The sequence below is a fragment of the Meriones unguiculatus genome, chromosome 18 (assembly GCF_030254825.1).
Source record: "Meriones unguiculatus strain TT.TT164.6M chromosome 18, Bangor_MerUng_6.1, whole genome shotgun sequence".
Taxonomy (NCBI): Eukaryota; Metazoa; Chordata; class Mammalia; order Rodentia; family Muridae; genus Meriones; species Meriones unguiculatus.
Window position 1 is genome coordinate 14,454,504 of NC_083365.1, and position 26,188 is coordinate 14,480,691.

The 26,188-nt window shown below is 50.5% G+C and overlaps 1 protein-coding gene across 1 annotated transcript; it reads left to right on the forward strand.

Moving 5' to 3' along the window:
* Nucleotides 1-1,030: 1,030 nt before the first annotated feature.
* Nucleotides 1,031-24,286, forward strand: Mal (mal, T cell differentiation protein). Its single transcript, XM_021652598.2, has 4 exons — nucleotides 1,031-1,229; nucleotides 17,010-17,177; nucleotides 18,675-18,800; nucleotides 22,578-24,286. The coding sequence occupies exons 1-4, from the start codon at nucleotides 1,137-1,139 to the stop codon at nucleotides 22,650-22,652; spliced, it is 462 nt and encodes a 153-aa protein (XP_021508273.1). The 5' UTR covers nucleotides 1,031-1,136; the 3' UTR covers nucleotides 22,653-24,286.
* Nucleotides 24,287-26,188: the final 1,902 nt, after the last annotated feature.

The following is a 26,188-nucleotide window of genomic DNA, read 5'->3' on the forward strand; positions in this document are numbered from 1 at the left end:
TTGTAGTTAGTATGCACTCCTTTAGAAATTGCCAACCTGTCACCACTGGATTTGCTAGTTGGTCATTCTCACCCCTGCACACACGCACACACACACACACACAATGAGAGAGAAAGAGAGAGAGAGAGAGAGAGCCTGAACAGTAGTGTCAGATGGGGTAGGGTAGGGTAGGGTAAGAGGTCAAGTTCAGAATCTGCTGGAGGTTGAGAGAGGCCATTCCCCTCACAGCTAGGGGCAGAATTTAGCCTTAGTGTATGTAAAGAAAAGGTAAGTATGAGCGTGACATAAATGACAGTTACCGGGGTGTAACACTTGCTTCAAAATAAAGGCAAAAATAAAAACATGAAATTGTGGCACCGAAGGAGGAAAACCCCACCAACAACCTGGCAGTCGAAAGGGTCAAAAAGAAACGGGGGGGGGGTGTCTGCCCCATCCCCAGAATTGCAGGAATCTCCCCTGGCAATGTCTGTCCCATGGGTGCAACTTAAAAATGTAAGACCTGGGGTCTCACACCACCACCACCGCCGCCGCCGCCAGCCTCCCCTCAGAGTCACCTCCATCCCTCTCACAGGCATATGCTCCCTGACGAGTCACCTGACAAGTCGTCCCTCTAACCCCCAGCCTGCAGCTGAGATCAAGACCAGAAATGTGTCCTCCGCAAGCCTGGACGTGAAAGGTTGCAAGCATTAACGCACCTAGAGCAAGACTGGAGACCCAAGCAGAGGTAAAAGGATGGGGTGCCCGAGTGGGAAGGCCCCGGACAGGTGATGGATGAATAGCGAAGCGCGCGACCCAAGCAGTGCCGCGCCGAAGCCGCTTCATTCACTCCCCAGAGGCAGGTGGCACCCAAGGGTGGGACAGTGGAGTTGGGACTCCCAACCCAGCCCTGCAATTCCTCAGAGAGCACCCCGCTGGGTTTCAGGGAGGCGCCCACAGCAATTCAGCCCTGTCCCCTGGGGCGGTGGACCCGGGCGGGGCCGGTGGCCGGAGCTCCGCCCTCCCACGGCCAGGGCTCTGCAGCTTTTAACCCGCGCGCGAGGGCGCCGCGGCCACTGGGCTCTGCGGAGCGAGCGAGCGGTCAGCGCGGAGCCGGAGGCGCGCGTGTCCAGTCCCAAGGCCGACGCCAGCTCGCAAGCATGGCCCCGGCAGCGGCTTCGGGTGGCAGCACCCTGCCCAGTGGCTTCTCGGTCTTTGTCACCTTCCCCGACTTGCTCTTCATCTTTGAGTTCGTGAGTGATAGCGCGCCCCGGCGCTAGGGAAGGGACGGGGTGGGTTGAGCTGTTCGCTCCGTCGGTGGCTCTGCACCGCTGACCCCGGCCCCAGCTGCAGCATGGAGGGGACCAGATCAGGAAAGTTCTCCCCACATCGCTCGGCGATTGGTTCCGTTCTAAAATAGCGGGCTGATCTCCCAGGCAGGTGCGAAGAAGCCTCCTCCCGCTTTGCTCCTCTCCGAGCGAGCGCAACTTCTTACAAGGTGCCGAGCGCCCTTCCGAGTAAACAAACCCAACCAATGAACCCCTCCATGCTGTCGGCAGAGATTCGGAGAGCAAGAGAAGCCAGGCTCTTCAGGCCGGTTGAGGATTCATACCTCTGCGACAGATTTGCTGGGGGGGGAGAGGGGTGGGGAGGATAAGAAAAACAGTGGCTGCCGTTTGCTCCGTTCGCTCGCGGTTCCTGCGCCCTGTGTGAGGGGAGGGAGGGGGACTCGGGTTGAGTTCTCCCCAGCCTTACCTCGGGAACTTTCCAATCGTGAGCTCCCTGGGAAAGCGTTACAAGGCTTCAGACCTCCTTCGGTTTCAAGTCCCCAGGGGGTCCTCTGGCTTTGTTGATTGTGTGGGTGTGGAGACAACATTTCCTGTGCTCCCACCACGCAGAAGCCTTTGGGTGGAACATTGTCTTGGGTTTAAAAAAACAAACAAACAACGTAACAGGTGATTTTAAGAACTGGATCCCGGCTTCTGACTGCGGGGTTGTTGAGATGGGAGGAGGAGGATGGGGACGCCAAAGACAGTAAAGTAGGCGGCTCCCTCACCCAGGGATGTCACCGAGACCGAGATGAGTCCAACCCAAAGGTGCGTGTTTCTGAAGTGACTTCACACCCCAGGCATAACCAAGGCCAAGGCTGTGGAGGTAACATTTATAAGAAACCCCACGCACCGCCAAGCCAACCAAGCCTCACCACTTATAAATGGGAGCACCGAGGCCCAGAGCTGGGTTGGACTTGCCCAAGGTCATCTAAGTCTTTAGCAATGGGTTACTCCTCAGAATTTTACAAAGAGGGAGTTACAGATGCCTGACCAAAAGAGAGCATGTGAGCCTGAGGTGAGATGGGGCAGAGAGGTTTTTAAGGAAAAAAAGAAATCTTAGTCTCTAGTAACTGCCAATCATGACATAAAATGGCAGCTGGGCTTCACGCTTCTTTGCAAAGACTCTGGTTGTAGCCTCACCAACCCCCCAGTGTGCCCTCTACTCCTCTATGTGGTAGTAGGATTTCTAGGGTTCCCTCTTGACCAGATACCCAGAGGTGATGGTTGTAGGGCACCAGAAACTTGCAGAACGCCACTAGCCTCATCAATTTTAGATGTTTGGTTCTGTGATACATGAATTTCACCTCAATTTAAAAAAAAATAGAAAAAATTTCAAATAGAACAGAAAAATGTACACAGAACTTATCAAGCGCCCATAAAATTATTGCCCAACTTTCTCCATCTTTTTCTCCATCTTTTTTTTTTCCCCTCTCGCTTGCTTCTTGGCATTAAGGGGCAACACCAGCTGACGTGTTGTCTCTCTGGCCCTTACATTGTCCTGTCTCCGTTCTCCATCTTCAGGAATACCCGAGGCTGAAAATGTTGGTCCCTTCGGCCCTCTTCAGCCTCCACTGAGTACATAAGCATGAGCAGGGCGCTGTTTTATGGTTTTACGCTTGTGGTGATCGCAGTGGGTGTGCCCCTCTGCAGCTCCCAGCATGCTTTGAGATTTATACTCTGTTACCAGTTTGTTTGTTTGTTTTTCCCCCATTTTTCCATTGTTGGATATTTTGGCTGTTTCCAGTTTGTTACTTTTAGCTGCTGCCGATGACACTGCCAGGGACATTCTTGTAATTCTTGCTGGATATTTCTCCTTGAATGCATGGAAATCTGGCTGCAGGGTCACAGGGCTCTGTTCCTCATTTGTCACCACCCTGCTATCCCAAAGGGTCAGTCATTCTGATTGACGCATCCCAACAACAGATTTCCAGGAAGCTTATCCGGTCTCTAAGATTGAGACCAACGCCCCCTCGAGTCTCTCCCGAGACCCTGCTTCCCTATAAGGACCCCAGAATTGTACACCAAGATTCAGGCTAACCCTGGGCCTCCTCCACGCTCACCAGTAGCATATGAAAGTCTCTATTGTTCCTCGTCCCTGTCATTCTTGGTAGCATCAGCCTTTGTGATATTCTGCTCATCCCGCGGGTGCAAAACGCCTGATTCTTTTTCAGCTCTGTAGCTTGAGTAGGGTTCAGTTTTCCATGCCTGAACTCTCAAGAGCCTGGGGGATGCATGATGTCCAGGGCCAACAGTTTGGAGCTACCCCACTCTCCAGACAGGGGAGAACAGAAAAAGATGGTAACTCCCAGTAGGGCTGGCATCCTTAGCCTGCCTCAATGCTCCTGCCCCAGAGCCCCTGATCTCTGTAAGTGATCAGGGAAGTGAAAAGAAGGCCCAGTTCAGTAGGAGACCGTATCCTTTTGATAATCTCTAGAGCTACAGGCAGTGGGGAGACAGCTGCAACCCTCTAGACCCAGGGGTGAAATATTAAAAGTTCTCCCCTTCAACGCCTCAACCCAGGACATCGCTTCTGGTCTTATCTGCAGAAAAGTTCCTGAACAATAAGTCATTTTTCCTTCTGTAGCCATAAGAATCTGTTTCCTTCTTCCCTCTCCTTCTTCCTCGTCCTCCCTTTCCTCCTCCCTCTCTGTCCTCCTCCTCCCCTCCCTTCTAAGCCAGATGCTTCATGACACTGAGGCCACAGTTGCTGGGAAGGAAAGTTAACATGAATGCTTTTAATTTTTAGATGGGCCAAGCCTTGCAGAGGCAGTTTCTTCCACAAAGTGCCGGGAGAGAATCCCACCACTTCTGCCCTTACAAGACTGGGACAGATGTGCCAGGAAGGTCATGAACACCCCACCTATCCCCTCCTCAAGAGATGGGTTGGCATCAAGAATGGGTAGAAGTTCATGGACAAAACTTCCTGGAGACGAGTGTGCTAGGAGCCTGGTGTGATGATTCATATCTGTAATCTCAGTCAGGAGCCATGATTTTGAGGCTAGCCTGGACTACATAGTTATACTCTGTCCCTTTAAAAAGGGGTGCTAGGAATTCCAAAAGTGGCTGTTTACAGGCCCCTGCACACCTCAGAAGTGTGGGGAAGGAAGCAGGGTTGGTCTCTGGTGACAACTGGTCCTTGCTGAGCCTATATTTCAGGGTGGAGGCAGGGTGAGGGGCCCACTCGGAAATGGCTTACAGTATTAGCTCCAACATTGAGCTGGACCTGGTAATTATTAAAATGATGGCTTTTATGGCTCTCAGAATAAAGAAGAACTTTTTATTGTTTGAAATGACTAGGGAGGTCCTTGTTTCTCACCTGGCTGAGGTAGAGCCAGCCTCACACTGAGCCGTGCTTGGTTCATGAGATCATGGAGTGGTTTTCTGAGTGCGTCAAGAAGCCAGTCTGCCAGAGGGCAAGGGATGCCGAATCACAGACCCTGAATTTGCAGGTTATGGTAGAAACTGAGGCCCAGCGTGAAAGCCACTTGCCTAGGTAGGAGGAGCTGTTTTTCACACCAAAGGTGTTTGGGAACAGGTAACTATCCGCTTGGCAGTTCTCTCTCACCCATTGGGAGACGGAGGAACAGCTCAGAGTCACTGGGTGGCCACAACACCACCACTACTTAAACATCTATTTTATGGGTTCTTAGTCACTACACCCAAGGACACTAAGCCCACTGACTCAGTGGGCGTGGCCATATGTAATCCAGGCCACCCTTCACGAGCTTTTTAAGAGTGCATAGGATAATGTGTGGTGTTGTGTGTCCTGTGTTGTGGGCTCTTCCCTGAGTTCGTGCTGCCGAATTCTGTCCCAGCATTCTACTCCTCTCCTCTACAGGCAGAATTATAGAGGTCTGGGGAGAGGTGTCCTTGGCTTCGAGAAGTGACTTTTCCAGTTTTTCAAGGCCCAGTGGCCTGCTTTGATCAGGAGTCGGTAACTGAGCAGGGCCTTGGAGTGAAAGGCACCTTCCCTGCCTGGGAGAAGGAGGACCCACAAAAAGCAACGCTGGGAGGGGAGAGAAAGCTCAGCTCGCCGCTGGGGGTTTGTGCCTGTATCTGCGGGACAAGTGCTGCTCATCCGGAGAATGCCTGCACTTGGCTCTGGCACCAAGACCCGTCACTGAGGGAAAGGACTGGGATGGGCATTCGAGCAGCGGCCAGCCAGTCTTGAGCCAGATGGAGCCAGAGGCTGACCCGTCACTGAGGGAAAGGACTGGGATGGGCATTCGAGCAGCGGCCAGCCAGTCTTGAGCCAGATGGAGCCAGAGGCTGACTCTTGTTGAATTAAATACCTTTTGGGCAGGAGACTTCGGTTAAGATCTCCCCAGCACGGCCAGTCTCAGTCTTCCTCCTGAGAACCCACGTTATCTGTCCGTGGGTCCGGCATGACTTGAGATCTGCAATCCTAGGAGAAGGTACTAGTGAAATAAATAAATACTAGTTACTCCGGTAGCTGTCTCTTCTGGGGTCACTGAATATGAAGCAAAGCACCATGGGGGAGGGTGGCTGACCCCCTTCCCATGGCTTTAGATTAATCTCAAGGGTAAGGAGCAGAGAGCAGGTCCCTGGTGCTCTCTAAACCATAATGCTTGGGTCCTTCTTTTCCCTGGCAGGAAGGCTTAGTTTCCTGAGAGCTTCTGGCTGGGTATCAGTAGCGGCATTTCCTAGGGTTATTAATTCACTCCCTGCCTCACAGCCTCAGGCTCTGTGCGATTACTACCTCACATGTGGGTAGTTTTCTACCCTTATCTGGGCAAAACAACCCCAGTGTGGCTCATAGGAACACACCAAGGTCCTTGGGCCTGCAGAATGTCAGAAGAGCCTCGTTATGAGTTGTGACAGGTCAATATGATTGGGCAGAGGAAAGAACCCATGGGACACAGCCGAGCAGGACAGGTCCCTGTGAAACTCTTGGTTCAACTTCCAGGGAGGTCCCTGAAGGCCAAGGGACAGGTTTCAGAGGGTGGGCACCTCAGAGAAGGGCCAAAGATGACATCCTCCACCCAATAGCAAGGTTTGGGTGGATCACAGAAGAAGGGCATGCTGTCCCTGGATATTGTTTCTTCCTTTGTTGTTGGGTATTAAACACAAACTTTGTTATTCTTTTCCTGGGAGGGGACAGAGCTTGCTGCCACCCATTGTCTCAGTGGCAGGAGGTGCAGACATGAGTTTCCTTCCAAGCCATCTCCTCTGCCATCCCCTTCCTGTCAAGAGCCTAACCCAGTTGAGAGCCAATGAGGACCAAGGGGACTATTCTCCTCTCCCTTGGCATTAACAATCTCATGGCCATCTCCAAAGCCAATCCCAGCTACAGGGCTGATTTCATGGTAGACTTAGTGAGAATCCATGGGTAAACACCAGGTTCATTTCTGTTGGTGTGATAAAATAAAAAAGCAATGTAGGGGAAAAGGAGGTTTCTTTCAGCTCCCAATCCCAGTTACATTCCATCACCGTGGGAAAGTCAAAGCAGGAACTTCAAATTAGCTTGTCCCATCATATCCAGAGTAAATGAGAAATGAACGCACACATACTCACTTGGCTGCTTGTGCTCAGGCTGTTTCAGGACCTCCTGTCTAGGGAATGGTGCTGCCCACAGTGGGCTATGTCTTCTCACATCAGTTAACTTAAGACAACGCCCGCAGGCCAACCCAATTCCCCCTTGACATTCTCTTCCCAGGTGATTGTAGGTTGCTTCAAGTTGACAAAGCTAACCATCACAGCATCCTTAGGCCAGTCTAATGTAGTGTGAAGGCCACAGTGTGTACTTACACAAACTGAGATAGTCATGGCATCACCAGTAGGGCTACTCATGTGCGTGTCTTCTTCGACTGCAGTGTCATTATGCACTCCAAAACGTATATGCATAATTCGTAAACTAACATGATAGAGTTACAACTCTATAGCTATTAGCTACAATTATTATTAATGGACTAATAATTCATCCCCTGCTCTGGGGTCACTGGTTATCCTGTGCTCATGGAGGGCAGTCATGGAGGGGTCTGGCCAACCTTCACCATCTTCTCTGGCTGTTTCAAGACCTACCAGGTAGGATGGAGCTTGAGAACAGGTGGGGCTACGAAAGTCACCGATTTGTATTCCCCCCCCAGTCACCTTGTCTTGCACAGATGCCTTCTGTGGCACCTTCCCAGCAGCTCTTTTCCCATTGGTATGAACAACTGAGCTAGAAACTCTCTCCAGCTAGCTTGACGGGGCAGCTAAGGAAAGGTGGGTGTGGTGGCAGCCCTGTCCTGCCTTTTGTCCTGGAGGCTGGGTGCTGCCCCAGCTATTCTCGGCGCAGCTCAGCCAGCCTTTGCCAGAGTGGGTGGAGACAGCTTCCTTGGGGATTCGAAGCATGACACAAATTGCTGTATCACCCTGCAGGCACAGGAACTGGTTACCAGTGGAAATGGAATTAGCCTTTCCCAAGTGTGTGACCGTTTCCAGACTGTCTGGAAGGGCACAGGTACAGGGAGGGGCCCACAGAAGTGTGCCCGTCCTGTCCTGAAGCGGTGTGGTGACAAGTCGAGCATAGTAAGGCTAGAGAGCCTGGCAGGAAGAGAAGGGATTTGGATTTTAGGCCTTCTAAAACCAGCCACATAGCTCAATGGGATGGGAACATATGAGAATGTTCCACTTTTGGAAGTGGCCCTTCAGTCTTACCCCTCACCTAGAAGCCCACCGTGACAGCACCCTTTCCCGGTGCCCATGTTCCGCAGGCCTTGCGGCTTGTCTTGAGACCATGCCCAAAGACTGGGCACTCAGCAAGACTTGTTCAAAGTCCGATTTGTTCTCCGCCAAGTTGGTAGGAAGGGGGCAGTGGCTGCTCCTACCTGGCCAGCATTTACAGATCTCAAGATGATCTTGATTTTAAAAGCAGATGAGAGGAGAAAGTGACAGTGGCCCCCAAGTCCTGAGAGCACCCCCAGGCCCTCAGGAAGTGTGCTGGGACCCCTGTGGGTGTTTTCGGATGCATGCTCACTTAGTTCTGTGCTCATCGAGTTACTAACCTACTTGGCGATGCCTGTCAGCCCCTTTTGTTTCCTTGCCTTAAAGCCACTCCTTTCCGGTCTAGTGTTTCCACGGATTTTTGTCTTTTACAGGTGGCTTGTCTGGTATTTTTCACAGAAACTCTTTGCTTCTGTTTATCCTGTTGGGCACAGCCAGTCGGTGTAGGTGTGGTACAAAATTTTCCACCCAAATGAGACTGTGCATGTGGAATTCACCTACACTGGTCAGTCAGAGGGGAGCCTTCATTCTCTCAGGGACTGGCAGCTCACCCGGGGCTGGGCTGGATGCTGTGATTGAAGCTCCCTAGGCAGGTGGAATGGGACAGAGGGCTTCCCTAATGCTAGAGGGTGGAGGGACTGCAGACCAGAAAGGGTCTGTTCACACTCTCCACCCACCCTCTTAATACCAACCGAGGTCCTGAATTCAGCCCAACAGACCTGAGGTCTCCTTAGCCCTGTTCTTCCCTTCAGATGAAGTAGAGGGACTCTGTCACTCCCTGTCTACCCTCCTCAGGAGGGATGATGGCACAATGAATTCCCCTAGAGTAAAGAAACATGCTGATGAAGGGGTCATAAGAAGAGAGTCACTGATACAGGTAAACTGAGGCAGGCCTTTCTCCCAACATACCCAGTGCTCACCATAAGAGACCCAGAAGTCAGTCGTAATAAGCCAGGATTCCCAGACATGGTTCTGACCCCCTCCTCTATGTCCTGCCTCCAAGGAGGGGTCAGTATAGGGCAGCTGTGCAGATTGTGCTGGGCGAAGCCTTTGAGGCCTCTCCGATCACCTCACACTTTCACTGGCTGCCTGAGTCTTCACTGGAAGACTCATAGCTGTTCTCATGGCAGACAGGACTGCAGGGAAGAAGGTGAGAGACGGGTGTGTGTGTGTGTCAGTGTGTGTGTGTGTGTGTGTGTATTCAGTGCAAGCACACTGCTTCACCCCATCCCCTCGTGTGTGTCTTTAATAAGGCCTGGCTCCCTGGGTGTGCCTGCCATAGTGTTGACACGGTCGGTCACTCTTGGTGCCTGTTCAGCACACGGGTGAGCAATTGGGAGAGTGAAGGGAGGCTGCCCTCTGACTCATTAGGAGCTGAGTTTCTCTTAGCCCAGGAGCTGACATTTGGGAGAAATTCCCCCTGGGTTTGTTTCTTCTCTGTCAGCCTCGCCTCTCAGAACAAGAAAGGGGGTCTCAGGCAAACGTATCATCATCCCAAGCCCTGATCCTCTGTGTCCTCTCGATTACCCCCGCACCATGGTGCCATCTTCCTCCCTGGCAGTAGCTCACCTTTAATCTGCTTCTTTATGCAACAGACCAAGCCTACGCAAGGGCGCGCCCAGGTGTGCACATGAATGCACACAAAACCACATATTCACACAAACTCATGTGGACATACATAAGGCACAGATGCACTTCTCTGCATGTGCGTGCATGTATGCACGCGTGTGTGCACACAAACAGCAAGAATGTCCCCCGTCCTCAGGCTCACAGAATGATTCTTCCAGCCATCCATCCTTAGATGGGCCCAGCTTGCTGGAGCACACAGTGACTGCACTATCCAAGTCAGCACCACAAATAAAATCCCGGTGTCTTAGTTAGGGTCACTACTGCTGTGGTGAAACATCATGAGCAAAAGCAACTTGGGGAGGAAAGGGTTTATTTGGCTTGCCCACCCCAAGTTGCTGACGGAAGCTAAGGCAGGAGCTCAGACAGGGCAGGAGCCTGAAGGCGGGATCCAATGCAGAAGCCATGGGGAGAGGACTGCTTACTGGCCTGCTCCTCTTGGCTTGTAACACACAGGACCACCAGCCCAGGGGTGTTCCCCATCAGTCAGTAATTTTAAAAATGCCTTGTAGGCTTGCCTGCCTACAGCCAGATCTTACGGATTTATTTTCTCAATTGGGGCTCCCTCCTGTCAGATGACCCGAGCTTGTGTCCAGTTGACATAAAACTCTCCAGCACAGTCGGTGTTGACATAACTCTGGGCTACCCGAAGCTTCTGCATGCCCATGGCCAACAGAGAGTTGGGAGTGCTGTTCCTGGTGACCTCAGGACAGCACTCATGGGTATGGAGCCTGGCAGCTCTCCCAGAAGCCTGGGTGTGCCGATTGGCACCTCTCAACTGCTGAGGCCATTTTCTTTCCCTCCTGGGGGATAAAGCGCAGCCCAGTATTACGCGCACAGCCTATGCTCTTTGGTCCACTTCCTGTTCTTCCCAAGAAGTCAAAATACAAACTCCTGGTCACAGTTAGTATAAGGGAGCTGTTGGGAGCCCCGATGCCTGCCTCAAGGGGTTTTCATGTGGGTGGTATACTCTTTGGCTTCCGTGTTGGTATGTCCCCCGGCAGAGTTTCTGCTGTCGAGACTCTGACAGCATATAGTAGTGCTCTAGGGAACTAGAGAATTAGAACAAGTCCCTGGCATCGACGTCAGCCACCTAGTCCCTGCAGTGGACGAACTGGGATGAAACGCTCTTTCAGCTCCACCAATGATGGAAACTCCAGATGAATCTCAAGAATGTCCTGGAGAATTCCTTTCTTCTTTTACAAGTGAGCTCATTGTTAGAAAAATGGCCTTCCCATCTTCACACCCATTACATTTCCTTAGGCAGACACATTTTATTTATACAGCTTTCAGCTTTCAGTTTGGGGCCAACCATGGGGACAGCAGTATTTTTAATGCTTATATGGTCACTTTTTTTGAGACAAGATCTCATGTATCACAGGCCAGCCTAACACTGCTCTGTAACTGAGGATGACCTTGGACTCCTGATCCTCCTGCCTCCACCTCTGCAGTGCTGGGATTATAAATGTATGCCACCAAACATAGTTCATGAGAGGCTGGGGACGGAACCCAGGGCTTCATATATGCTAGGCGAGCCCTCTATCAGGGCTATCATTTTTATTTTTTTTAATATTAGTTACAGTTTGTTAACTTTGTATCCCAGCTGTATCCTGCTCCCTCATTCCTTCTCAGTCCCACCCTCCCTCCCTCATCTCCTCCTTCCCTCATCTCCTCCCTGCCCCTTTCCAAGTCCACTGATAAGGGAGAACCTCCTCCCCTTCCATCTGATACTGGTTTATCAGGTGTCTTCAGGACTGGCTGCAAAGTCCTCCTCTGTGGCCTAGTAGGGCTGCTCCTCCCTGGGGCGGGGGGTGTCAAAGAGCCCGTCATCGTCATCGGGTTCATGTCAGAAACAGTCCCTGTTCCCCTGCCACACACCCAGTTCTTCAGACAACTTCTAGCTCCAGTAATCCCAGACTAGATCCCAGAAGGCAGGCAGCCAGCCTGGTCTACATATTAAGACCCTGTCTCAAAACAAGATAAAATAATCGAAATTGATTAATTAGTTAACTCTAGCTTCCAGAAAGTTTTTGAGTGAGCAGTTAGTTATACGTACTGAAATCACAGGCCATTCGAATTTTTATGTGCTCACAGGTGAGACTGCTTTATTCTGAGACAGGAGATCTCCACTGACAACAACTCTCTTCAAAGTTAGCGTTATCAGCATCTCATAGATAAAGGAATAGAAAAGCCAGATGGCGTAGCCTGTATGTGGCAAAGCTGTGATTCAAACTCGGGAACTCTAGCCTAAAGTCTGTACCCAAGCCCACTCTGGTCTGCTTCCCATAAGTGACTCATAAGACTGAGCAAGAGGCCAAGGAGTTGGCCCAGAGGCTGATGTGCTTACCACCTAACCCTAACCACTTGAGCTCAACAGCCAGAGCCTATGATGGAAGAAGAGAGCCAACTCTCAAAAGTTTCCCTCTGACCACCGAGTGTGCCCCTCTACAATAGTAATAAAGAAAAATAAAATTAAAAACTGGAGTGCACATGAAAGCTCCCCCAGAGACTGTCTGTCTCCTGAGGAAACAAACCATTTTTCACAAAGATCATTTGATCCTAAACGATGGCTATAAACCCTTTTTAAACCTTTGGAAACATTCTGTTGCTCTTGGACCATTATCCCCACAGCTCTTCTTGGCACCCAACGCAGGCCAGTTTCCAGCCCAATAGTCCCACCACAGGCACAGCCCTCTTTTCACAGTCAGTGGCTGAGTCCTGGTGTTTAGAAGACAACCAGCAATGAGCTGCTCTCACACACAGACAGGACAGGGATGGAAGCACAAAGACAGAAAAAGAAAGTCCCCAGTGATATTTTTACATCAAGAGGCCAGACGGGACCAAGAGGGGAGGTCTCGTTGGCTCAGCTGGAAACCCTGCAGGACACTGGACTGTCTCTCCTGCTTTTTCAGGAACAAGCAGAATATCACATGAAGCCTCATGTTATGAAAACATGTCTCCCGCCTTTGGCAAAGAGCCTATGTCCTCAGTTCTGCCTCTCTCCAGTTGATTCTGACCCTAGACCTGAATGTTGTTTGGTTTCTAAAGGTATTCTAGCTAATATGATGCCTACTCAGAGCTTAGGACCCCATAGCATCAATCCAGGTCCTACCCCTACTTTCCAACTTGGAGTGCTGGGCTCCAGAGGGACTGGTCAGTCTGTGTAGCTCCCGGGACAGCAACTGGAAGAGCTTTATTTGAGACCAGTGTTGGCAGCTACTCTGCTGTCTCTGCTGCGATGGAATAGAGGTGTGGTGGGGAAAGCCCAGCTTTAGCATGAGCAGACCCCAGGCCCACACCACCTGGCTGTGTGATGTTTTACTTTGTTTTACTAATCACCTCCGCATGTTTGAAGCCTGAAAGCTGAAAGACACGTAGAGTTTTCATTACAAAGGGAAACGCTTCTGAACCCTCACCTACCCTCTTGCTCTTGACAAATATTTGACCAGTAGGGTCCTGAAGCCAGGCCTGGGAGGATTGCTCATGGCCCAGGAGCGCCTTATCTCCGTGGTGTGGGCGCCCTGCTTGCTCTCTCTGTTTGCCCTCTCTACAACCTGAAGGTGGAGTGGGGCACAAACATGCTCAGGCCCCCGTGATTCATGTTCTCCGTGGCTCACCCTTCCTCCAGCCGGCCTTCTGCCACACGGTGCCTGGCTTCCCCACCCTCCGGAGCCCCGAAAGCTGCTCAGCATTCCCTTCTGCGGCATAGTCCCTGCTTCCCACCTGGCCCCATGTCCATCTTAACCAGCCAAGTCCGCCTCTCCCTCTATGGCACTGTGGAAGCCATGCTCAGGGCCACCTCAGCTGCTCAGAGCTGCTCATTTGGACCAGAAAAAAAAGTAATCTAAACTATTTCCAGTTCAGATGCAGAGGTTCCCCCCCCAAATACTTTCATTATAATTTTTGAGACAGGGTCTCACTTTGTGGTTTAGTCTGGACTCTAATTCATATAAACCTTCCTCAGCTACCTGAGCGCTGCGGTTTCAGGTACCCACCAATATGGCTGGATTCCCCAAACATTTTTAAATCTGCAGTTGGTTAAATCCAATTTTGGAAGCCTTTACTCCCCATAACTGCTGAACTGTCAGTGAGGAGCTTTCACACTGGAACTGACAGGAGCAAAGGGCCACTCTCCAAACCTGAAGCCCCTGGTGAAGCCAAGCTTCAGAGATGCTGTCCAGGAACACAGTCCATCCTTGGCTCTGTTCCCCTCATCTGCCTTGTCTTCTCAGCCGTCTACCCCATAGTCCCTCTGATGCTACTTAAACACCCTCACAGCTTCCTTCCCACTCTCACCCCTGCTCCATCCCAGGACAGTACATCCCTGCATTCCATTCCCTGCTCCCCACCTCATAAGCCAGGCAATGATGGGCAAGGGATTGGCAAAAGCTAAGGCTTGTAATGATGTCTTCTCAAGTCACTAGCCCCCAAACGGAGGTGTAACGTAAACAGGAGACTGACGGGAGAAGGTCCCTAGGGGTTTAGTAAATCCCGATGGTGTTTGATAAGTTTGATGCATACCATCAGGACCACAGCCAACTCACCCGAGGAGTCAGTGGCGCTGTGGCTTTCTGACACCTCACAAGGGACTGCAGGGGACTGTGATAATACAGTTGTTCTCCAGGTTTCCCCCTAGAAGAGGTGTAGGCTTCACCTTGAAGCCATTATGCTAAGTAGAAATGGCTGCTGATTATGGAGTGTTGAGCTTATGAAGGTAATCTAAAATTGGCTGTGGTGGTGGTGGTGGTTTGTATGTATTGAACTATTTGCATGTATGAATCTATTAAACACCATTGAAGTATGGGTCTTCGGTGCATGAATTGTACCATGCGTGAGTTGCATCTCATTAACAGTGTTATAAAGAGAGCTGGACATGATGGCTCGGGCCTGTAATCCCAACACACAGGGAGTGGAGACAGGATGGTTGACATGGGTTAGAAGCCAACTGAAGTTAAATAGTTCTAGGCTAGCCTGTGCTACAGTGAGAGACTCTGTCTCAAAAACTGAACAGAGAGAAAGAAAGGGAGGGAATCAGGCAGAGAGAATTTCCTCCGAGTACCTCACTGAGAAACCTACTTCCGTTTATGCCATTCAAAGGGTAGAGGGGGACACCTAATTTTCAAAAGTGCCAGTTTACAAGGTGGCATACCCAGAGGCAGGTCCTGCGGACTGTCAGGGGCTGAAGACTGGACTTAGGGACAAGATGGGCTTTGTTCTTTGGACAGGTGTGGACGACAAGGGTTCTGACTGGACTCCAGGAAACAATAACGTCTCTCTTTCTGTCTTTGTGTCTCTCAGTCTGTCTGTCTCTCTGAGTGAGTATATAAGCGCATACCCGTGTGTGTGTGTGTGTGTGTGTGTGTGTGTGTGTGTGTGTGTGTGTGTTTCTGCATCCAGGCACAGGGAACGGAAACCATGAGAGTCTCCAGCAGAGTGATGAAAGCACTCAAGCAGCCTGAATCAGTCTGGCATCCGCCAGAAGCTCAGAGCCAGCTCAGTGCTGGCATCTAGGAAGACCTTGGCAACCCTGTGTTATTTCACCCTGACTTGCCTGCTGCCCCGCCCTTGACTTCTGATCACAGTTCCTGTGTACAGCCCCACAGCGGAGTGCAGAGTTGAAAGGGGTAATATAAAGTGCATAAAATACAAGCTCCGCTGCTGCAGACCAGGAACCAAAAGCCATTTCCAAGTCGACCATTTGCAGGTGCCCATTGCACACTAGCTTAACTTATGCATTTTAGAGTTTGTTTGCCATAAAAGTAATGATATAGACATGGTAAACGTGAAACATAGGTCACCCCCCATCCACCTTTGCTGGCTGTGCTGAGGGAGATCTGAATGTCTTGATCCACTCGGCCCTTCGGCAGGAGTCAGGAGAATGGACGGGACTGAAAGAGATAATTTTCTTCTGTGGCACTCAGTGTCCTTCAAGGCCAAGCCTCCGAGCCACCCATAAGCACTTCTGGCCCACAGGGTTCTACATAGATTGTACAGAGTAGTGTTCGCCCATACACAGGCAACCTAAGCTGCTCCTGTGATGGTGTTGTTCATAAGTCTCTCTAGGTTGACACCAGCCATTTAACTAACGTAGCTGAAGGATGGCTATATGGAAGACGGCTGTGTGGGAGATGGGGGGGATGGGCTGTCCTGGTACCCTTCAGGGAGCCAGCTTCTGTGATCAAGGCAGACGTTACTCCCCAAACCATCTCATCAGACAAAGCGCCTCCAGCCAGGCGCCCTTATTTTGAGGCTGCAGATATATATGGGATTCACTTAGGGCATGCAGACAAGTAGCTTGACTCCGATTGACCCCGGATGGTTAGAAGGTGACCAGACCAAGGGCACGCAGGAGAGAGCTATCCCACACTGGTGCTTGTCTTTGCTGACCAGATGGACAGACCCGACTGACCTTTGCATTTTCCCATGCTGTAATCTTCATGCCTCCTAAGGGCAGGTGCCATGTGGCCTGCTGCACAGGGCTGGGAGCGCTGCCTGTCCTCAGCCCCAGATGCTCAGACGGAGGTGCCCTGTTCTACCACAGTGCTCTCCAGACTTTTGACTCCACAGGACTCAACCCTGTCCTCACACGTGTGTGTGTGTGTGTGTGTGTGTGTGTGTGTGTGTGTGTGTGTGTGTGTGAGAGAGAGAGAGAGAGAGAGAGAGAGAGAGGTGAGGCTTGAACTGAAGAGGGTCAGAGAGAAGTAGAGAAAACCCCAGGGAGGCTCATGTGGCTGGGCCATCCAGGGGGGGCTTCTGGAACCTCTTTTGCTCCTCTCTGAGTGTGGGAATTCTCTGACCCTGGGGACCTTCACGGCACTATATTTTGGCTCTCCCCAAGGTGTGCTCCTCTCACGTCTGTTCTCAGCCGCCTGAGAACGAAAGGCTGACCTGTGACCTCTCCCCTCCAGTGAGAGAAGTTCCTAAACTTGGGGGTGTAAGACTTGGGGCCTGGGGGGCAGGTGTTGCCAGTAATGTAGTGCAGCTAGTAAGTTTTTTACCCATTGATAACTTAAAACCATCTCTTAACTGCTACAGTCTGAGTTAATATCTGGGAGGTGCTTAAGATAAAGCCCAGCTGTGATACAATGTTTATTAAATTAAAAAAAAAATGAAACTTGTAAATTAAGAAGTGAAACAAAGTCAGCCAGCAGGTGAGATTGGAGCTCTAGCCTGTGACACTGGAGGATAAGAAAGATGTTTTTGGTGAGGCTCATGCCCACCCTCTTTGGACCCTGTCTGTATATCTGCAACCCCAGCATCCCTAAACTAGGGCCAGGAGCTAGGGCTGGACCCCTTGTGAACCTTTGCTTCACCCTGTCCCAACACCGTCTCTCCGCCTCCTCCCTGCAGGTCTTTGGAGGCCTGGTGTGGATCCTGATCGCCTCCTCCCTAGTGCCCATGCCCCTGATCCAGGGCTGGGTAATGTTCGTGTCTGTGTTCTGCTTCGTGGTCACCACTGCCCTGATGGTCATGTACATAATTGGTACTCACGGCGGTGAGACTTCCTGGATCACACTGGTGAGTGCCGGCCCAGGGAATTTGTGTATGGGGAGGAGGTGATTGTTGGAACCTCATCACTGGAAGACAGCTTTTCCAACCCGGAATGGGGGTTCCCTGGAAACGTTTTCCAGCACAATCCAAAGCTGAGTCAGCTGGGCCTTGGTTCAGACTCTTTGTAGCAGTAAGGGCTTCCCACATCAAGGAGGTCAGAAGCGAGAGGCAGGGTCCGTGTGCTTGCTGCAGTTTCTCCTGGCTGCTCTGCTTTCTTATCTATGAATGCCTTTTCAGGCATGGCCAGCTGTCAGCTACTCCCACCATGGGAGTCACCCTGGGAGCAGAGTCCTGAAGGCTGGGCCTAGGCTGATGTCTCCCCAGAGGCCAGATCCTGCCTTCCGCCTGGCTCTGTGGTGACTACTATCTAAGCTTTCCAGAAGACTTGGGGGCTAAAATGGCCTGTGTTCTTTCTTTTGTAGTAAGTTCTGCTTTGAGGTCCTGGAGACAGGTCTCAAATAAACATGAGGGGGACTTGCTTAATAACTAACTAAGGAACGCGCAGGCCTGTTGGCTAAGCCGCTGCCTCTCCATGGCCTTTCAACTTGAACTTTTGAAATCACAACCACACAGAACTTTGTCTCAGTTCCTTTTTTTTCGCTTTGAAATAAACCAGGAGCCAAAGTCAATAAATAAGAGCAACACAACAAAATGAAAACAATGGGAATGGCCCAGGCTTCGCTCTCCTTGGACTGAACAAAGAGCGATCCTCCAAGCTGGGACTGAAACACCATGTGTAGTTGGCCTTGGGGTCCAGAGCCAGTTTCTTTCTACCTGTTACCCTGTGTTTGTTCTGTTTCTTGTTGCTATGGGAAAGTACCTGATAGAGAGCAGTTTGCAGAAGGGTTCTTTGCGCTCACAGTTAGTGGGTACGGTCCATACAGAAGGGTTCATTCGGCTCACGGTCCGTCGTGGTGGGAAAGGACTAGCTGCAGAGGAGGTGAGGCGCTATCCTGTGAGTCAGTAATCAGAAAGCAGAAGGACGGACGAGAACGCCCGGTGCTTTCATTCAGCTAGCTTGGTCTTCCTCCAGGGAAGGAAGGGGACCCCAGCCCATGGGATGGTGCCATTCGTATTCAGAGTGAGTCAGAGTTAAGCCTCTGTGGAAACACCCTTAGAGACACACCCGGAGGTGTCTCTCCTAGAAATTTTTAATCCTGTTAAGTTAGTAATGAAGAGTAATCAGCACACACCTCAAACATTCCCTTGGTAGTACCTCAGGGAAAACAGCATCTTCTTCTGCTAAAACACTCACTATGGGATCTGCCCTGGGAAAGGAAACTCAATGGCAGCCGTCATATCCTCTGGGAGAAGCTGGTGATCTTCTGTGTTACGGGTGTGGTTCAAAGGGACTCGTCAGGGACAATGATGGGAGCAGTTGATTTCAAGGGCCTTGTCTCCTTGTTTGTGTTGGGATGTCTCTCTCTCTCTCCTCGTCTCTGACACAACCCTCCTCATTCACAGGATGCAGCCTATCACTGCGTGGCTGCCCTGTTTTACCTCAGTGCCTCAGTTCTGGAAGCACTGGCCACCATCCTAATGTACGACGGCTACACCTACAAGCAGTACCATGAAAACATCTCCGCAGTGGTGAGTTCCCTCAGCCCCGCACCCGCAGGGCCCAGAGAGGGCAGCGTTCTGCTGCGAGGCTCCCGGTGGAGGTCAGCCAGCCCAGTGAAGTCAAACCTTCCCCTCGTTTGTGAAGCAGTGAGGCTCAGAGGAAGGGACAGGATGGGCCGTGGTTCCCTTAGCTGGTCTCTCAGGACTGCATGCTCCAAGGTTCAGGGGGCTCAGGGGCTTGTGCCAGACGGGCTGTGAATGGGCAAGACGTGTGAGCGGTGATCTTATCTGGCCCTCACAGCAATCCCGTGAGGCCATCGTTGTAGTCACACTTACCTCACAGACGGAGAGGTAGCCTGGATTCATTCCCAAGACTGGCAAGTGCCAAAGCCAGGGTTTTGGCCACCGTGCGGGCTTCTAGTACCAGTTTCAAACAGCGAGTTCGGCCACTTGGATCTCACACCCTCCTTGAGTGTTGTCGCTGAGGCAGGCAGTGGTGCCCTTGGAGTGATGTATTGACTGATGCACTTTTCAGCATCCTCAGCATAAAACTTATTTCTAACCATAGGTTGTATTGAAAAATGGGGAACAAAAGGTAGAAATAGTGTTCCCCAGATTTCTAGAAATCAGCCTGCGAATCAGGCAAGGCCCAGTAGAACGAGCTGACGAGATGCCTGCACTTGTGTCATCTGCCGGAAGTGTGGCACAGAGGCTGCACGCAGTCCACAGGGATGGGTGTTTAACATCACGCTTCTTCCTGGGTCTCGAGAGAGAGTCTAGGGGGAAAGTTTCTCAAAGCATCATCCTTCCGGGATGCCGTGCAACCCTAGAGAAGCTGCATGTCCCCTTAAGCATGAATGCCATGAATGGCCACCTTCATGTCACTACCCTCTTTGATTGTCCTGCATCATGGAACAGTTCCCAACATGGAGTTTCCAAACAGCATCACAGCCAGGCAGCACCTAGCTTGTGCCTTCTTCCCCGAGGCCAGTGACCCACCCTCTCTGCCTCCGTCTATAAGGATTGTTTTTATCTACCCATTGGAGTGCTGCTTCCTAGCAAAGAAGCCTTCTGAGTTCACAGAGATGAAAGCACTCGACCGTTCCCCTAAAATTCTTCAGGACAGCAGTGAGATGTAGATTGCACGTGGTTCGGGTCAGTACGTGATGGAGAGATCTAGGTGGACTGAAGTAAAATCTCTGCCTGCTGAACAGGTTGAAAGCTGCCTGGCTCTCTTTTGCATCCCTTCTTCTCTCTTCTCTTCTCTCTCTCTCTCTCTCTGACTTTTCATCAGAAAAGCAATATTCATCCAGACAAGCACACAGGTTCAAGCAGATGTATGGATGAATTTTCAGAAGATGAATCGTCCTATAATTAAGAAATAAGATACATGGGGCATAAGAGACGGCTCAGCAGGCAAGAAAGAGTACTGCTCCCACAGAGTTGTTCCTAGCATGCACATCGTGTGGGTCATAACTACCTGCAACCCAAGGTCCAGAATGTCCAGCTCCCTCCATGGGCACTGCACGCACACGCACATCCCCACCTACAGAAACACAGATGTTTTATTTTCAACAAATTAGTTTTTTTTTTTTTTAAGAACTAGGACATAAGCCTTGAGGTGTATGTCAGTGGTAGAGCATTTGTCTGGAAGGTGCAAGGCCTTGGAGTCAATCCTCAGCACCGCTACAGAGAGAAGGGAGGGGGCGAGCCCAGTTCAGTTTTGCCCAAGTGGAACGATGCGAGGCTCATTCTTTTATGCCTGGCTTCTCTCTCTCCACCTTACATATGTAAGATTCATTCGAGTGGCTGGCTGGAGATAGAGACTGCTTATTTTGCTGCTGTACAGAATCCACTGTAGGCCTTCCACCAACCATGTCTACTCATCCACTCCAAAGATTTTTTTTCTGTCCCCGGATTTTCTTATTGGACTTGGATAGACATCCACGCGCCCAGTCCAAGTCCGGGTATGCTAGAATGAAAAATCAAGAGTGTTCTCATTCCGCAGGTAAGTGATCTGTGAATCAGGCTCCATGGATATTTCCGTTCACCATATCCTCTGGATATATGGTACGTGGGGAGGAGGCATCATCCTTACTCAGGAACTAACACCCGATCTGCGAGCCTCTCACACACCAGCCAGCCTGCCTCAGGTTCACCTCTCTGGTCTTAATTAGGCCCTGTTTCAAAGGCACAGCCTCTTCACTCTGACCTTTGGTGGCAGTGAGTGGAGCTCCTTTGCCAAAAAAAAAAAAAGAAAAAGAAAACAAGACAAAACAAAAAACTAAAACCAAACCAAACAAAAAACCCCTGGGGTTGACAGAAGTTAACAAAGGAGAGATCTGGAGACACGTAGCTCTCACTATGGTGGGCAACCGTGGCAGAAGTTCACAGGGAAAAGTTTCTGAAGTTCAAAACGTCTCAGCATGTCCCGAAATCTCCCTTGTGTGATGTTTCCAAATCTCATTTGCAAACTAAATCTTTACTCACCGGTCCCTTCTAGAACTCGTGAGGTGCTTCTGCCAAGGGATCTCCTTGGGCCTGGAAGTCCAACCTGAGGGGGGGGGGGCAGGTGATTTGGGTAGTTAGGAGTTTCCCAGTTCTCAGAAATTTGTCACTAACTAACTTAGGTTACACATCGCCTCTGGCCAATGTGGGTGGAGCCTTCTCCCATGCTTGAGCACCATGACTGCTGTTTATGAGCATTTCCAAGACTCACAGAAGCGTGGCAGCCCTAAATGTTGTGCCTGAGCTGGAAACTCTTGACCCCTTGCCCGAGGAAGGTCACAGAACCAGGTGCGAGTATTGGATTTGGGGTTAGCCAAGCCTCTAAGGAGGTCAGCCACCCAGAGTAGGGTGATGGGGGCACACAGAGCCCAAAGGAGCACAACAAGTCATGGGTGACAGCTTGGGGCCTATGTTCCCACTGCTAAAGTGATGGGCTGCATCACCTCAGCAGCTTCTCGGTGCTTGACAGAAGTGAGGTGTCCGTCGTCCTCTGCCATGAAGCTTGGTTACCTCACCTGTGCCTGGGAGATGAAGAATCCAGGATTAAGAAGAAGGGTCTGAGATGGAAAGATGCCCCCGTAATTAAGAGAGCCTGTTGTATAGCTGTGAGACTCCAGAACCACATAGCAAGATGGACATCCTTCAAATGCTGTGAAACCCTCGCAGTCAGTGGGCAAAGACCGGAGGACCACTAGCAACCAACAGCTGTCAGCAAGCTATAAACTGCAAGCTCTGGGCCCACAGAGAGACCCTGCCTCAAACGTAAAAAGCAGAGACTCTTACAGAGGAGAACATCAGATGCCCTTCTCTGGCCTACACATGTAACCCACACGCACACACACGTGCACACACGCACACGCATGTACCACAATCATATATTTTTTTTAAGATAAAGGGTCTGCTCATGTACAGAGAGCACGGAGGACTTAACCAGACACGGTGAACCCAGGCATACATAATATCATAGCCCAGCTTCTGAGGTCCCAGCATAGTACTGGTCTTGGTCTTACTGGTGTAGAGAAGGAGGTTTTCCAGAATCACGGACACTCAGCTGTGACACTTCTGTCGCAGAGGACTTTGATGTCACCGGTAAGGTCAGATGACCATAGCGGGATTGGGAGTGTTTGCACACCAACACCACAGCAGCAAGGTTAGACCTGGGAATCCGGGCTCACTCGTGGGTTCCAGGAAGCAGTGGCAGGCCACACTCCCTGAATATGCCCTCCGGGACCACGTGACAGCTGTCATAGCCCCATGCCCCCCCCATGACCTCCCTGATGACTTTCCCTCTCATTCCAGGTGTTTGCCTACGTGGCCACTCTGCTCTACGTGGTCCATGCCGTGTTCTCCTTAATCAGATGGAAGTCTTCATAGGGAAGCGGATCGGCAGCTGGAGACCCAGACAGCATTAACCGATCAGCCCATCTTCCCCCATTAACTTCCTAGAACACAGACTCAATGGCAGAGAGAAGAAAACAAGCCAGAAAGCAAACAAAACGAAAACAAAAACAAAAGGGAGCTATGTTCCATTTCTCTTGGGTGTCATGTTTACCTTCTGCCGAGGGGTTAGACCTTGCTATGTTTAACCTCCAGCTGAGGGAGGAAGGAGCTGTCTTGCCAGGGGACCCTGTCTGCCCTTGACAGGGACAGTGGGTGGGAACTGGGAACCTTGATCTGAAGAAATGACGATTTCCCTTTGACCCTTGGAGCACATTCTAAGAATTTCCTTTTGGAATTTTCCATGGGCTCTTTTGAACACTCATCCCCTGGCATGTCTCAGTCTTTGTGGATAGCCTGAGTGTCTCAGGCACTGAAATTTCCCCAACAAAGGTCTCCAGATAGCTTGGTGGAGGATGAGCCCCTTTGAAATCCTTCATTAAATGCCTGTATGTTTCATGCTTCAGGGTGAAGAGCTGGAGGGATTGTTTTCCATTCTCTGGGACCAGAGACACCTTCCTGTCAGCTTTCTTCCTGCAGAATCCCTTGGCTTAACCTGAATCTCAAGGGACGATTCAGATGTGTATGCTCGGCCACTCTTTCCCGGAGTGACTCACTGGGGACCCTACCCTCACAGGAAAGTCTGCCTGGATAGCGTCTCCCTTGTCCCCTTTTTGGGAATATCCCAAGAGCCTCCACCTTTCTTTTTCAAGACACAGTTGTCTGCAAAATCAGAGTTTTCTCAAGCCCCTGAGAAAACTAGCTGTGGACAACCCTTCCCACAGAGAAAAAGGACCTGACTGCAGAGTGAAGGGGGAGACAGTGGCTGTCTTTGGCTGCCACATTCCAGCTGACCTGAAAAGAAAGTATAATTGACCCTACATCTTAAAGACCTGAGTGACATCATAGAGATGGAGCCCCAGATGCAGGGATTTCCTGCCAGCCTCCCAGAGAGCCAAGATTCTAGCCTCGGTCAGGTTTAATTAGTGGATGTTTTATTCTCCAACAAAGTAAGAGATGAATCCCACACTTGAATTGGATTTGGGTTTTTGTTTTGTTTTGTTTTTTCTACCTTGGTCCTGAGGATAGAGCCCAGAGCCTGTGCATGCTGGGTAAGCACTCTACTGCTGAATCCCATCCTCAGCCCCAAATTGGGTCTCAATGGCGCATCCACGAGGACTTTTGTTATCCCAGTATCAGTGGTACCCAAATCTGCCATTTGCTGACTTAACCACAGCCAGAATTTCATGGTAAAACACAAGCAAAAGATTAGGTTGGGGATTTGTTTTTAAAAATTAAAATATAAACTAAGAGATGATATGAAGTGCATTGTAATGTTTAACAAAATCTGTAACTGAGTGCTGACTGGGTGGTCTTATATTCTCAACAACACTGCACTGTAACATGGCACTAACCAGCAACTCTGCATGAATGAGGATCGCTTCTTGATAGGAGGGAAAAGAGATGGAGGAACGAACAAACGAACAAACGAAGGAAAGATGACTAAATGAATTCCCCAAGGGTTTCTCAGTGTTTCAGATTTTTAATCATTAAAAGAAACTTTCATACAATCTTTCTCTCTTGTTGCAAATTCTTGTACCTACAGAAACCAGGATTAAAGACCTTTAGGATGGTTCCTGACAACTGTCATCCTTTGCTGCTGCTGCTGCTGCTGCTGCTGCTTCTTCTTCTTCTTCTTCTTCTTCTTCTTCTTCTGCTGCTGCTGCTGCTGCTGCTGCTGCTGCTGCTGCTGCTGCTGCTGCTTCTGTTGCTGCTTCTTCTGCTTCTCCTCCTTTTCCTCCTTCTCCTTTTTTTTCATCTTTTATTTATTCTTTGACAGTTTCATATATGTAGACAATGTATCTTGATCCTATCCATCCCCATCTCCTCCCTTCCACTCCCAACACATCCCCTGCCCGCCCCTTTTTAACACCAGTACAGTTGATGCTGCCTGGTGGAATGTTGGCTGATCTTGCTGGCTGGCTCCTGTGTAGGTCTTAACCATAGCTGCACTGAGTTCGTTAGTGCAAAAGCCAGGTCACATCCAGAAATCAGCATGTCACATCACTCTTCCCCACCCTCTGCTTCTTACAGTTCACCCCTTCTCTCCATTCCCTGAGTCATACGGTGGGGTGGGGGTGAAGATGTTGACAAAGATGCCCCATTTGGGGCTAAGCATTCAGCAGTCACTTATTCTCAGCACTTTGACCAGTTAAGAGTTCCTGCATTAACATGCTAACTATTTCTAAAGTTTGCAATTTTCATTTCCCATTTGAATCATAACACGGTGTTGGAACACTAATGAAATGACCATGTTTTCCTCTCCCCCAGATTCCCAGCACCCCTAAACTGTTTTCTGCCAATTCCTCACTCCTCCCAGAGCCCAACGTTTGCAAGTATAAGGGTCTGCTGATAGCAGCCAGACCTACTGGGGTCTTCCTTCCTGGGAATCCACCATACCTAAGAACAGCAGCATGGAGAAGCTACTGGGAAGAGCCTAACAGAGGTTATCTACACAGAACAGGGAGCAGCCAAGCACCTGTGTGTGACCCCACTCACTCCTCAGTGATGGTTAATGTTCAGCCCACAAAGCCCCTCAATCACACGGCACACAGTTGCATCAGGGTCTTGGACAAGAGGAAAGCTCTTCTGGGAAATCCCTTTGTGTTTTCCTAACCAAAAGCCAAAGGCAAGAAAACATTCTTGGTTGGCTTTAGCCGAATATTACATTCCAGTTCCCACCTGTAGAGCTATCTTGCTGGTCATCTTTGGAGCCCTTGCCTGGGGCCAGGCACCCCTGAAAGCACCTTCCATAAATCAATATGGTCTCCTGCCACCCCCCCTGGTAGCCACAGGTGACTGATGGCCTTCATACTATTCCACAGGTGAAGACCCGAAGACCCACACAGTGGTGGCAGAGGGATCTGGACCGACCCGTCTGGTCCTGGGCCCTGAGCTTGACTCCACTCCTAGGGCACGAAGACAGTTTTTATGCAGGGAAGTGAAAGTGAGAGCCATGACATGACAGTAGTGAGCAGAGGCCTGTAGAGGGGGATGAGGCTAGGCATTAGGAGCAAGGTCTGAAGCAAGGGAATGGGGTATAGGTTGTGGTCTCAATCAACTTCTCAGGGAAAGCTGGCTGCTCTGAACTGCTACATTACCCCAGCAACAGCTTAGATGTCTCCTAGGTTCCCTTTGCAGCCCACAGAGCCAAAAGCTGGCCCAGTCCAGTGGACACTGTGCAAAGGAGATGAAGAACGGGGTATTCTTAAAGAAGAAAAACCTCAAAGCATGGGGGCTGGGGCTGTGACCCAGCTGGTAGTGTGCTTGGAGCCCTTGAGTCTGTCCCCTTGGTCAGCACCATATAAACAGTGAAACGGTGGCACACTCCTGTAAGCCTAGCGCTCAGAGACAGGCAGGAACACTGAAAGTTCATGCTCATCCTTGGCTACATAGAGAGTTCAAAGGCAGCC

Excerpts from the sequence above, each read along its gene's own strand:
- Mal (XM_021652598.2), top strand. The coding sequence starts at position 1,137 with ATGGCCCCGGCAGCGGCTTCGGGTGGCAGCACCCTGCCCAGTGGCTTC. Across the intron at positions 1,230-17,009 it reads TGCTCTTCATCTTTGAGTTC|GTCTTTGGAGGCCTGGTGTG; the intron begins GTGAGTGATAGC and ends TCCTCCCTGCAG. Across the intron at positions 18,801-22,577 it reads ATGAAAACATCTCCGCAGTG|GTGTTTGCCTACGTGGCCAC; the intron begins GTGAGTTCCCTC and ends CTCTCATTCCAG.